Source organism: Mugil cephalus, chromosome 18 (assembly GCF_022458985.1).
Source record: "Mugil cephalus isolate CIBA_MC_2020 chromosome 18, CIBA_Mcephalus_1.1, whole genome shotgun sequence".
Classification (NCBI taxonomy): domain Eukaryota; kingdom Metazoa; phylum Chordata; class Actinopteri; order Mugiliformes; family Mugilidae; genus Mugil; species Mugil cephalus.
The window spans coordinates 14,643,103-14,656,770 of NC_061787.1; the positions used below are offsets into that span (position 1 = coordinate 14,643,103).

Sequence of the window (13,668 nt, forward strand, 5' to 3'; positions counted from 1 at the left end):
GCATTGATGTACAGATACAGTGACCCCCCCCCCTCACGCACAGCATACTGTTACAGTAAGCATAAGGCTGCAGCAACCACAGAGGCATATAGCACGTGCTGAATCATCCCTGTGCTTCATGATCAATACTACTTTAGTACATTTTCCCCTCGGCAGCAAACGAGGCAAATCTCAGGACCTTGAACTTGAATTATCTACACTGAAAGCAAAAAGCTGAATGAGCTGATTGATAATAGATATATTTACGGAAACTGCAAACGGAAACCGTCTAAAACCAGATGGACACTGTACAGTCAGTCAGCATTTGTCTGTGATTACAAGAATAAGAAAGACGCAAACACGATGGAAGCACCTGAGAACTGCATGATGGGTATGCAAACAAGATTTGAAAGTAATTATTATTTTCACTATTGTTTCACTTGGCGTCGTAAATTTGCAAAATCCAAGGTCGGATTGAAATGTTTTTATTTTGTGCAAGAGCTCTCATCCCAAAGGTAGAACTCTGGTCAAATGTGCATTAATGTCTCGTGTAAAGACATATTCTGGAGACTTGACATCTATCCAACACGTAGCTGCTGTATCAGCTATTACAATATTTGCCAGTTCACCTTAATGCACATTTCATCTCTACTAGATCACCATGAGGCCACCTGTGGCATTTCCTAATTGTTTTGATACATTTATCACTTGGAGAAATAGTTAAATACTAGCATTGGAGCAAATCTAAGCATGAAGAATGAATGTTGCACCGGTATTTTCTTGACATACGTGTAAAAGAGTCATATACACCAGAAATAATGCACAGGTTTAAATGATAGAATCACAGAGACCCTGAAAGGAAATATGGGAAAGGGAGTTTTGACAGAGTGTCTCATGTGAAACAAAGAAGATGCACGAGGACTTGTGTAAAAAAAATATGCAAACTATAAAAAAAATGATTACTTTTAGACAAACTGTTGTGTTTCTAGCTTTAGATAAATAGATATCTGTATCTATTCTTTCCTGGCTACTTATGTTATCGCTTCCATTGTTGTAGAACCCGGATAATCCCATCCCACAATCAGCAGACTGTGAGGTGACAGAGGAGACGTCGCCGTGATCAGTGTGTGTTTGTGTGCACTGTATCAAACACAGGGTTTCTTTTTCTCCCTGAAATAGAGAACTTGATAGATCTGCTGTCTGACAGCGTCTCTTGTCTCAGTGGTCCAAACACAGAAATGGGACAGATCTGATGAAATGCGTATCCTTCCTGAGCTATATGTTCTCCTTCCTTTCTTCCTCCATCTTTTTGATCTCAATATTTCTGTCATCTGTCTTTGTTCCTCTCTTCAGCTTTATTATCTCCTCTTTTTCCTTCTCCTGTCACTGCATGTATGACCTATTGTTCTGATGGTTACAACAGTATAGAGACTAAATATATCAGTGCTCCAAGCCTGTTACGAATGAAGCTGCATATAATGAAATGTGTATGAGTCGAGGTGACTTTGGTGTGTTTGTCCTCAAAGCATCTGTGGCGTGTTAGTTGGCTGAAGATTGATGGCTGTGTTTTCTCTGTGTGTGTGTGTGTGTGTGTGTGCGCGCATGCCGTTGTATCCCCTGGGGTTCTCACGGTGCACGCAGCAGTCGATACTTCTGGCTGGAAAGTGAAGTCAGCCATTACTTCAACCTCGCTGACTTTCTCTGCACTCGTGTTAGAGGGCAAAGGATTAAGAGGAAGGGACGAGATGAAAATAATGAGATACAATCTCCAGTAAAATGTATATTACCAGTCATTACAACGGCTAATAAAGCCTCTTATATATAGCTTCATTCACCGCTTAAAAGAATCTAGATAGGTTAATGTAAGTGCTTATAGATAAGTGGGATAATTAGGGAAATGAGTGCCTGGGACGGATGGGAATTTGGTAAGAGCAAGTTAGTCCAAGGGGAAAACATACACTGACGCAGAAGATGGTGATGTGTTGGAATGGTGTTTGGCTTAACTAAACAGACAAATCAAAAGTGAAATTCACAATTTTCAGCCTTTAAATAGAGAAAGTTGTTACCTGTCCAGGGACTACAAGTGGAAATTAGCATATCTTGCTATAACCTAGCTCAAGACATCTTTTCTTGTCTTACAAGATTAATCTTTTTGTGCATTGTCGCTGTGTAAATAAATAAATTCCGATTCCTATACATCTTCAACAATCAACAGTGATATCAATAAAATAACACAACACACACACACACTAGCCTCGTGTGCATGTGAAGGCAAACATATGACAATGGATGCAGATGAACTCATGCACTGCACCAAAGTCGCTCTGTGGGGCTTTGGCGTCCTCTGGTGGACAAACTATGTAAGTGCAGTTCCCTTGTTTGTGAGCTTTATGTACTTTCTTTTTGTTTACTAGTGTTCAGTTAAATGTCTAGTTAGGATGAATACTCTAAGAAGTTATCTTTGCACTGCCTCAGACAAATAGAACAGAATCGATTCCAACAGCAAAGATCAATATACAGTAACATAAACTTTGCCTTTTTATTTCAAAACCTGCTGAAGGCCGAGTATACATTGGACGACTGTTGAGCTCATTTTTAAAAAGTGTAGTTCGAACCAAGGCAGGCAGAGAGCAGGTTGGTGAAGATTTCTATGATCGATAAATAGACTGATCAACCAGGAGAAATAACTTTGATCATCTTGTGACAAAGTTCTGCTGGGAAGCTTTTGAGGTGGTGTTCATGTTGATGTTACTTAGACATGTACCACCCACCTAGACCAGACCAGACACCCTCACCCCATAGCAATGACACTCCTTCATGGCAGCAGGATGCAGCCTGACACAGACACACACACACAAAATGGTTTCGAAACAACTAAAAAAAAAAACATGTTGACCTGACTTCTGAATGGGATGATCCACAGAGGTCCCTCCCCTCAACCCACAGGACCCACAGGCCCCCACTAACAACATCCTGTTACCAGACACGCAAGCAGACCCTCATTCTCTGATGAATCACAACTAATACATGACATTAGCCAGGTTGCTTGATGACTTATATAAGTATACGTAATATAGATAAAATGTAACATCGTGAAATGTGATTGGAAAATGCAAAAAGTAAAGAATCAGGAGCAAATAAAAACATTCTGAGAAGAAGCACTCACCAAAGACTTTGCCCAAGAAGAGAGTCTTGACCAGGTTGAACTGAGTGTCTGAGGCGTCTGGGAGGCTGTAGCTGACTGGAGGATAATGATCCAACTGGGACAAGAGAAATACAGAGAGGGCGGAATAGAAACACAGAGAAAGAAAACAAATTAGAGTCTTTATTTTAAACAGAATCTAAAAGTGTCTAAAACTACTGACACTACAGTATTAAAAAAAATCCCAAGATAAGACCTTCGTCAGCACATGATGATCTTAACATGGCAATTTGTTGCTGTTAAAGCACAATTCAACGGCTCCCTCTTGTGGATCTCTACTGCAAGGGACGCTCCAAAATGCTCAGAGAAGAAGGAACCTGGCATCTTCTCAATCCTTCCTGGATTTGATTAATTATAGACTTGACTGTCAGTTTCCATCAATCACAATCAGTTCAATAAATGTTGATTAAGAAAAAATGCACCAAGCATCACGTTGATCTGGACTGAATATAAATCCCACTATATAACTAAATCTATTTGTATCAAACTTGACACATCCACTCTATCTTCATCTATCTTCCAAGAACACTTGAAACTGTCATGGACAAGCCACAAAGCAATTAAAAAAACTCTTATCTGGGAAGCCCTTAAATTCATTTTCCCTGTGTTTAGCCAAGCGAGTCACGGCTGAAAGCAAACCGAAAAGTGATTCTCCACAATGATCCCGCAAACAAACAGCTCTTCACCGGCACTAGAGAAAAATGATCGCACATTAATTAACAATAAAGTCTGCGCTGGGTTCAAAGCCGTTTCTGAGAACCTAAACCAGGAGGAGAACAAGCGGCGTGTTTACAAAGAGGCACATCGGCGGAGTTGTGCGAGCAGGGGGGGGGCGGGGAGGGGGGTGGAGGCAGGGTAATACACGACTTTAATATCCCTGCAACATAATTAACTTGTTATTGCTGTTTCAATGAAGTTTCTAATTAGCTTGAAGGCTGCAGCCGGTGCTACTGACGAGAATAATTGGTTTCTGTGTGTTCCAGGAATAAAACATTGTCCTTCTTTCCTTCTCTCTGGCCACGAGAGAACTGTATCTCAGCACACGGCGGTCTGCAGAAAGCACGATGACGGGCCGAGGCCGAAGAGCGGAGGCAAGGGTGAAAACAATGACTTTTGTTACCGCGTGTTTTACTGGAAATTTGCTCCATTGATGTGCTGAACAGCTGTCGGGGCCTGTTAGCTGTGGAGCTGAGCTGCATTGTCACTGAAGGCCTGTGTAGTAGCTCTTGTTTACAGGTTTGAATCAACCGAGTCCTCCTATACAGAAAACAGACTCTACCCACCACTCCTGCACACTGTTTTCTCCCTCTATTTCTCTCTCCGCGCACACACAGCACACCCTAATTTGATTCTTTCCAAACGGCAGGTCTCAGAGGAGCATTGTGTGGGTTTTGTTTTCCACTGTGACTGGAGGGTGGGATAATGGGGCACAATTAAATTGCGCTCAGCTTATTTACTTTCATCTGAGAAAACAAATTGACTGCGCAACTGGGGAGGGCGGGTTGAGTCTTGAAACCCCACAAAAAGGTCCACGGAGGGAGACAACCGGGAGAAGAAGAAGAAAAAAAAACTAATCTCTCCAAACTTTGTCAATTACGACTGCAGTTATCGGGACGCATTATGTTTACAACTGCGCCATTCAGACAACACATGTCCCTTCTTTAAGGCTGCTGGTGCCTCTTAGGTAACATAAAGCTTACATAAGCAAAGTAATCAGGGGTTAGACAAAGAGAAAATTAACAAAGGGTGAAATCTATTTCCTCAACTATGTGCTCAGAAAGAATCTAATTTAGCCAATGTGCAGTATATATTCAAACTTATTCACGCCGAGTGCTTTTCACTTTCGTGGCACTTCTGTTTCCTTAATGATGTCTGAGGGATAAAAATACTCCCAACACAGAATTACCCACTGAAGTAACCACAACAGCAACTTGTGGTAGAAGGAGAGGAGAGGAGAGGAGGAAACATTGGATTGGATGACTGATGTCTGTAGGGACTCCGCACTTTCATCTCCAAACTCTCACAGTGTGAGAGAAAGGGAAAGTCAGAGATGGGAACTTATTTTAATCTCACCAGGGTGCGCCTTTGATAGCGAGCTAACCTAACGAGACCACAGAGACTGCTTAAAAGCCAAACACTTGATTTGTTCACTGCACTCCGCACACCGGTGCAGCAGGTATTTGTGTTGGCATGCAAATCCCCGCCTTGACGTAAGCCTCGGGATTATAAAAGGGTTTGATAATCTAAATGCATCAAAGTGATCTTTGTTGCAATATTTTATGGGTCTTTTTTTTTCCTGCAGCCATTATCTTTTTCTTTCAACCCCCTACTCTATCTCACTCTCTGCTCTGTCTTTTTCTTGTTAAGCATTTTTCTCTGCATCTCATCTTTTTCTCCAAATCAAATTATCACACACCTACTTGTCTTCCCACTTGTTTTCCGCTGTGTCTTTAAAATAAACAGCTGCTGGTCTAAACGTCTTTAAGATTTGCAGCCCTGATAGCAGAGAAGTGAGACCTCTGTAGCCTGAGGTAAACAGTTCACACTTTCTTTTACTCTGTAAATTAAATCTGATCCACTGACAGCCCACCAGCATAACTGACTTTTATTGCATCTGACTCATACCTCAGCCCTTCACTTATTTTGCTAGCTCAGACGAAAGCGGCTGCAACGAGACCTCAGATGAGCACGTAAGCAAAATAATTAATAACCAGTTGCATTTTAAATGCTGACAGCATGATACAACAAAATAAGCATTTTATGCTTTAATGCATGGTGCAATATTTTTTGACTGAATGTCATGGTCGGGAATTAGCAAGCGTTCCATTTCAACTAATTACTAATTCAATTTCATTCAAAGCGGCTACTAAACATTTCAGCATTTGTGTTCAGTTCTGTACATATTACGGATGTCAAAGAGCTCAATGAATGCAACCAAAGCCCCCATCGTAGTTGATTACTGTTCATAAACAAAGATCTTTTTTATGACGTTCCCCATCAGAACTGTCCACATTTATGCTACAGCGTTGCAAGCATGTAGTGTAGCATGACATGCACGTCCCCAGAAGCAGCCTGCGTCGATGCAGACCACTCCTGTGGATGGTCTGAAATGTATTTTTTTGTCTATGTCTCTCAGCAAGCACAAGAAAATCATCCCTCCTTCTGCCTCCTACACACCTACTCAGATGATCATTTAAAGTGTTGTTCATTGTTAGAAGTACTCAGAGAGACCCAACACAGTTGACGAGCTGCCAACTAGCGTTTTAGCAGTGTAGCACTGAATATTTAATTATGTTTTTCCAACTCATGAGTTCATATTTCTTCAGGATAGCACAGTGATGGTATGTGTTGAGCTTTTTATCTAGAATTTTAAGAGGCAATTTCAATCAACTTTAGTGTGAACTTACATACCAGTTCCCAAGTTGTTATACAGTATGTGATATGTGTGGCACTATCATCACACTATTGTACAGTTTGGCTAAAAAAACAGTTAAGTTATTTCTAATATTTTTTATATTATTATATATATTAATTAAATTTCATATGATTAACAGTTATTTTTACTTTTAGTTTGAAACATAACTGTGAGGCTATCCAGGTATTTAAACTCCTGTACCACCTCAGGTTTCTTGTTCCTTGTACAAATACAGCAGGAATTATATCAGTATTTGTCTTATTTGAGATAAACATAGAGTCTTTGATACATTGAGATGTAGATGAGTTGCAGCCAGTTCAACACATTAAATAGCAGCTTGCAAATTTTGTGCAGCTTGATGTTTGTTTTTTTTGCATATACACACACGACGGCATCATCAGCATACATCTAACATGTTACATTGGATGGACAGCTATTTGGCAAGTTATAATGTGAAGACCGAATAACAGCGGTCCCATGACTGAACCTTGAGGTACACCAAGAGACTTTTCGGAAGGTTCAGATGTAACATTGTGTACTTTGTTACACTGTTCTCTACAACGTTATCTCCAACTAGCTATTCATTGTGGTTAGAAATTAAAATAATATAGTTTGGCCATTAAAGTTTGATGGTTTATGGTACGAAATGCCTTCTGCAATCACGAAAGACAGCTCCTATGACTCCAGCTGTGTGAAATTTTCTTTTAATGGTCTCCAAAAAGAAAAAAAAAAATGGTCAGTAATCATTGCAGGATCTCCTGGTTTAAAGATTGGTGTAATAACTGCAGATTCACAGGAATTAGGGAAGACACCTTCATTTATGGATCTATTAATGATGTCGGTGATTGGAGCAATGAGGGATTATCTAAGTGTTTTGAGTAGCGCTGTGTCCATACCAAATTCATCTTTTGACCACAGATTTTCAACCCTGTCTGAGACCCTTTGCTCTAATTAAAGACTGGGGTACCAATATTCAGACATTTTGGTTGTGTTAAATGACAGTAGTTATGAGTCAAGTTCTTCACAGAATATAAAATATATATAAAATATGTATATAAGGCTGTTGCAATCTCATTTGAGTCTTGAGTTAGACCATCACCTAATTAGATATTCTTATTTGTCGTTTTATTTCTCGTTAATTCCTTTATGTTTGTCCAAATCTCCTTAGGATTACATTAATAAGAAACTTCGCCTTTGCATTCCTGGCTAATTTGCAGCAGGTGTCGAAGAAAGTTGCCAACAGTTGTGAATTCAGACTTTTTTGCACCAGAAGAACAATGTGTGCTTCAAACTGCAGAACACACATAGTTATAGTCCCTACTGACGTAGCAGAACTCTTCCTGTGTTCCTGTGTGTGGGCCAATGAGAAAAAGGAAAAAAAGGCTACCAACCTACAAACGTTTGTATCAATTAGGTTATGTCCATGTGACTGGCACATCTTGTGGCAAACAGAACAAAAACCTGCTGTCACCAAACAAGTCTGTCGCCTTTAGCTGAGCAATTTTAGAGAACCGCTATTAGATATCTGTGATTCAAAACGTCTTACAGTCTGGTTAATAACAGGCAGCCAACCTCAGAAACTAGTGATTCTATGAACTACTTTTGTACTGAACAGAACAGTTTAGATTAGCAGCAGACACAATGTATCACAAAATACATTCGCTGGGAATCTGAACTGATGTGACCAAAGAAAAGCAAATAAAGTGAGTATCAAGGACTTAGAATTCAGTCTCAGTGTGCTGGGGTCATGCCAAGCTCACTTTTGTATTTTCATGGCCAGTAACTTGGAAACAGGGTGGGATCAGAAAGAATACATTATCATACAGTAACTTTCTCTACTTTCTTTCCCTTCAGACACAGGCTTTCTCCTCAGCATGACACACTGACAGTTTGGAAATCCAGTGTAGAGTTTGGCTCAGAAGAAATCTTGTTGTCTCACACGTCCATAAAATATAATATGGGCATGAGAAATATATGAGAATAAAGCAGAAGAAAAACATATTATGTCTCTTTGATTTTGTTCAGATTCAATCAAATAAATCAAAAGCATTACTGTATGTGTAATACATTCTAGATTTGGTCTGGTTTAGAAACAGCTGCTTGCCTGTATATTATGATGTATTACTATTTCCTCTGTGCAGCACAAGAAGTCACCAAGACACCACATGGCAACAACCAAAGAAATGATGTTCACCGATTTAAAAATAGAGTCCTGGCTCTTTCCACTGAACTGACTGACGTGAATCAGTGCAGTGATTTCCACCTCTAGCTGCAGAAGATGCACGTTGTGAATATTTCACATGTACTGCCTCTGATGATTCCATATATCTTACATACACCTAATATCTTATACACTGTATTATTTTACAGAATGCTCTATATTTTGCTGCTTTCAGCAGAATAACCTTGCAGGTCGGCTTGACTTTGGTGTGCAGAGGCAAAGTGTTCAGAGATGCAGCCTTGGAAACGAACATTTGCTCCACCAGACAAACAGCTGAAAAGCTGAAAACAACTACTAAGCCACCTTTCTTTTTCTGCTGGAAGGGGTATGAGAAATCCATAAATCTCGAGTGCAACTGTTTTTCTGTGCCTTTCTTTCTTTGGAAAGCAAGAGTCCTATATGGACACATAAGGAAATTCTACAGCAATGCATCTCCTCCTGAATCTGGACCATTATATTGCTTAATCGGCATCAAGATAAAATGCTGTTTCATTATTGACTTCTCTTCTGCTGGGTATTTGAGATATATTAGGAAGGTTGCCTTCTTGCTCTCTGGTCATGCTTCCCTTGTTGTTGCAGTCCTCCTGAGCACTTTCTCGTGTGAGTTACAGTCATGGTTGGTAGATAAAAGTAAATAAACCACCACTGACAACCCTCAGGGATCTGAGAAATTAGGCGATGGGAGGAGTGAAGAGATAGAAGGAGAGTGCTGAGTGGACAGATGAATTAGACTGAATAATGGTGATTTTATAGTGCAGCAGTGTGAAGCCTTTGTAGCGAGTCGACCTGACGGGATCTCTGCCGGTTTGGTATGCGTGTCCATATCTGTTTACGTGTGGATATTAAAGACTTGTTTGTACCTTGAAAAGAGCCCTGAGGCAGCAAGACAACACGAAAAAATAAAGTTTGGCTCATCAAAGTTATATTCGTTAGCACACCTTCTGGCTCTGCTTTTCATTCCCTATCTGTAAATCTAGTCTCTCTCTCCATCTCTCCATCAAAGTTCCCAAGCTGTCGATCCAAATTACCACATCGTGCCCACCAGTGTTCCTCTTAATTCTTAACACGCTTCAATGTTTTAAGTGTTGAACCTATCATTAAGGGACAAAAATAATGAAAACATTGTAATTAAGGCAACAACCTGAACAACTCAGAAGCAATACACAGGGAGTGCGCAGCTGGTGATTAATGGCTCAGCCAAACATTGAACACTGGGGCCTGTGCATCAATATTACCAACCATCAACCTATCAACCAGTGAAACACACACACACACAGATTGTGCATGTGTGTTTCACTGGCTGTGTGTGTGGAAGCAAGTGATCCACAAGGAATATTACAGTTGCTCCAATCACTTTCTATGCCAGTAGAAAGGGATGTGTTACGTTAAAGTACTCCCAGCGGAGTGATCAGCAGCTGCAGGATGTGATTTGCTCCCGAAATGAGGACGATTTCCAGTTTAATATTCTCGCTGTGCGAATTCCTCAATGTATACAGGGCAATGAGTTTCCAGGACGGATGGAATCATTGCTCTAATGTACATGCAGCGAGACGCAGAGAGATCTGAAGACGTATGCAGAAGAGGAGATGCACTTATTGCAGGTTTGCAGCAGTGCTGTGATTCATCCTTGCCCACATTACACCGTACTTCACCCGGTGAAAGCATCTTCTCATGGATCACAAGGGGGGAGGAAATCTGACAACTGAAGCTAGAAATAGAACTAACAAACTCAATATTACTTGTTTATTCTATCTTCGTTTAAAATATTCTACTCTTTTCGTCTCATCTCAAAGCTCATCCTTTGACATTCCAGAGACATTTATATTAAATTAACTTCCTGTAAGCCACTATGTCCTGAAAAGAGGTTGTGATTATTATACACAACTTCCTTTCATTACATTTATTCTTAACTTGGTTTAGTTTGGAAACACAATATTCAGTTGTGTCTTTACAATGCCTCCCTATGTGCTCTGTATTTGCATATTCATTCATTTTCCAGTCATATTCTAAAATATCAGAGTTTATTTCAAAGGCGGAGAATAAACCACAAGGGTGCCATTAATGCAGTAATAGTGTAAACATGATGAACTTCCATATATGTTAGTCACCACTACTGTCATCTCTCCTTCTGGCCACTAGGGGGTGAGAGTCCACGTGAGTGACTTGAGGGTTTGCAGCACATTGGTATGACTGAATGATGAAAACGCAAATATATATACAATGCTTAAAAATGCAAATGTGTACATGTGCCACTTACATGATGTGCAAGTACTTAAATTCCAAATTCTCCTGGAGGCCATCCATATAGTAACAGTTGTTCTATTAAAGAATCAGTGTTTTTTTTTTGGCTCTTTCTTGGCAAACCATAAACTGCCCCTGCAAATATTAAATGAATTCCAATCTGGATGCAATCAATCACTATCTTTTATAAGTGCCTCTTTGCAGAAGAAGCCTGGAGCCAAACTTGAGCGTATCAGCCCACAACGAAGTCTGTAATAGTTAAGCTGAATTCTCAATCCATCGTTGACAGCGACTGACGAAGGCTTGGCAGTATTGATCGGCACTAAGCTGTTCAGCTGCACAAAACCCACAAACAAGCACACACACACAAACACAGCCAAAACAGGAGCGTGCAAATTCCCACTCACAAGCACATCATCCGCATGCACATAAATGTAGCCTAATTTGAAGTGATTCCCACAAACACGCACCCTTTAAATATTTTCGTAAAAGCACAAATATATACAGTGGCACAACACAGTGCACACATGCAAACGCACAAGGATCGATGCGTTCTCTTTTGCTGGCTGTCTACTGGAAGTAGATTAACAGTGGCAAAGGACAAGCAGTCTCATCGCAGATGAAGACGGAACGGGACACTGCACTCCCCTCTGACTTATTACAAACCATCAAGTAAACACTGGCTGGGCTTGTGAGATTGTGTACTTGTGTGTTTGTGATATTTTTATGTGCATGCAGCAGGATGCCAGCCCTGCTACTCTCCATTGTTCCCTGTAAGGACCCGGAGCAGAAATTTAAAGTCACAGTGCAGTGATTTTACATACAAATGATCATCTGTTACATTCTAGTCCTTGCTAAATCATTTCAGACAATGCTGGTTAAGCTAATCAGCTCCAGATAAACTGCTTTGTGTTTTGCATTTTGCAGCATACTGGAGTTTTGAATCTGTTGTCTGCGGTGACATTCCTTTGTTGTTGCACAGGTAACAGGACAACCAAGATTGTTTGGCAGAGCTCAATTTGGGAGCAACCATAGAAACGCAGATTTAGTAGGAACGAGGAGCATGGCATTGTGAACGTAACCAGGGTCCTTATTCAGGCCTGAGAGGGTTACATAACCAGGAAAAATGAAGAACAACCAAGGAAGTGTCCAAAAATAGTTTAAAAATAAAAGAGAAACTATTTCGGTCTAAAATAAGAATGGTACAAACACACTTCAATCTTTCCAGGTTGGTTTTTGCAATTAGTCTCCCTACCAGCAGGGGGAGATAAAGGGTTTTAATTGTAGCTTTAAGTTTTGTTCAGAGCTATTATGAGCGTGTGTGTGTTGTGCCTATACCTGGATGGAGACGCGTCTGTCCATACGGGACATGTTAAGGCTATGTGGCTGCCCGTTGGCCAGGTTACGCTGGTCCACATCGATAACAAACGGCTCCTTCAGACCGCCCAGGTTATACCGCACCTGCAGTGAACCTGAAGACAAACAAAGCAGTAGTTTGAAACGTGTGGTTTAAATCTCTGGAGTCCCAGAGGAATTTATGACACCAGCTCGAGGCAATTTAAGTATTTTTTTTAGTGTTATTTTTTTCTGTCGTGTTTTATTTTGCACATCAATTGCTAGCTAGATGGCACTGTCTTATTTTTTATGTGTTCTATTTTATCAAAGCACTTTGCATCTGTCTGCTGCTCAGTGGGAGACCGCTGACTGTGGAGGATGTTTGGATAGAAGTTTCCAAAGCGCTCTGCAAGGACAGCCTTGAAAAGTACTGCAGACGTCGGTGGTGTGTGCGTGTGTTTGTGTGCCTCTCACCATTCTGCCTCAACACCACAGCCAGGTAGTCTTGCGTCTTGGAGCTCACATACATGAGAACAGCCGGTGCGCTGGATGTGCTGAAACTAAATGCCACCTCCTCCTTTGTGAGATTCGCTTCATGTGGCGTCAGCTGATGCGTCACGACTTTCATGTCTCTGCTGGCCCCTGCAACCGCTTCGGGCATGAAGTTGTACTTCACCAGTGTGCCTGCCTCAAAGAAACCTCCAACATCTGAATGACACGACAGAAGAAGTGAAAAAAAAAAACATGTATGACACCTTCATAAACAAGTCTCACGTTGCCACTTCCAAACACATATATGAAAATACACAAAAGGGAAATACAAATTACACGGCCAGAGGGGAATAAACACACAATAAAATATGTCTGTGTTCAGAAGGTGTAGGAAAGTGGGTGTTAAATTGCTCTTCTGCAGGATCTGAAACCAAACAATGCAATTGTTATCAGTGCATTAACAGACATAATGGCATATTTCAGCCATTCCAGGAGGCTTATTGATTCACGCAATCAGATGTTGAGAGGAATCCGCCTTATTTTTCTATAGCCCCTTTTGCTATGCTTCTTGCTTTGTGTGTAGGCATGGTCGATGTCTGTGCCTCTGTTAAAGAGGAGATAAAGGCATAATGCGCGTGAAATTAAAGAGAATGGTTACAGGGAAAGCGGAGAGAATTGTTTTTGAATTGTAAGAGGTTGTGTGTGTGTGTGTTGTGTTAAAACACCGCAGAGTATGCTTTGACATGTTCGCCTTCCCTCTGTGGCAGCAGTGAAATGCGTAAC

The 13,668-nt window shown here is 40.8% G+C and overlaps 1 protein-coding gene across 2 annotated transcripts in view; it reads right to left on the bottom strand.

Moving 5' to 3' along the window:
- cntnap2a (contactin associated protein 2a) overlaps window positions 1-13,668 on the bottom strand; it is a 319,293-nt gene that overhangs the window by 10,951 nt on the left and 294,674 nt on the right. For both annotated transcript variants that reach the window (XM_047568711.1, XM_047568712.1), the window contains 3 exons: window positions 12,868-13,101; window positions 12,397-12,530; window positions 3,146-3,239 (listed from right to left, as the gene is read on the bottom strand). In XM_047568711.1, the coding sequence (XP_047424667.1) occupies window positions 3,146-3,239; window positions 12,397-12,530; window positions 12,868-13,101 (462 nt within the window). The remainder of the gene's footprint in view (window positions 1-3,145; window positions 3,240-12,396; window positions 12,531-12,867; window positions 13,102-13,668) is intronic.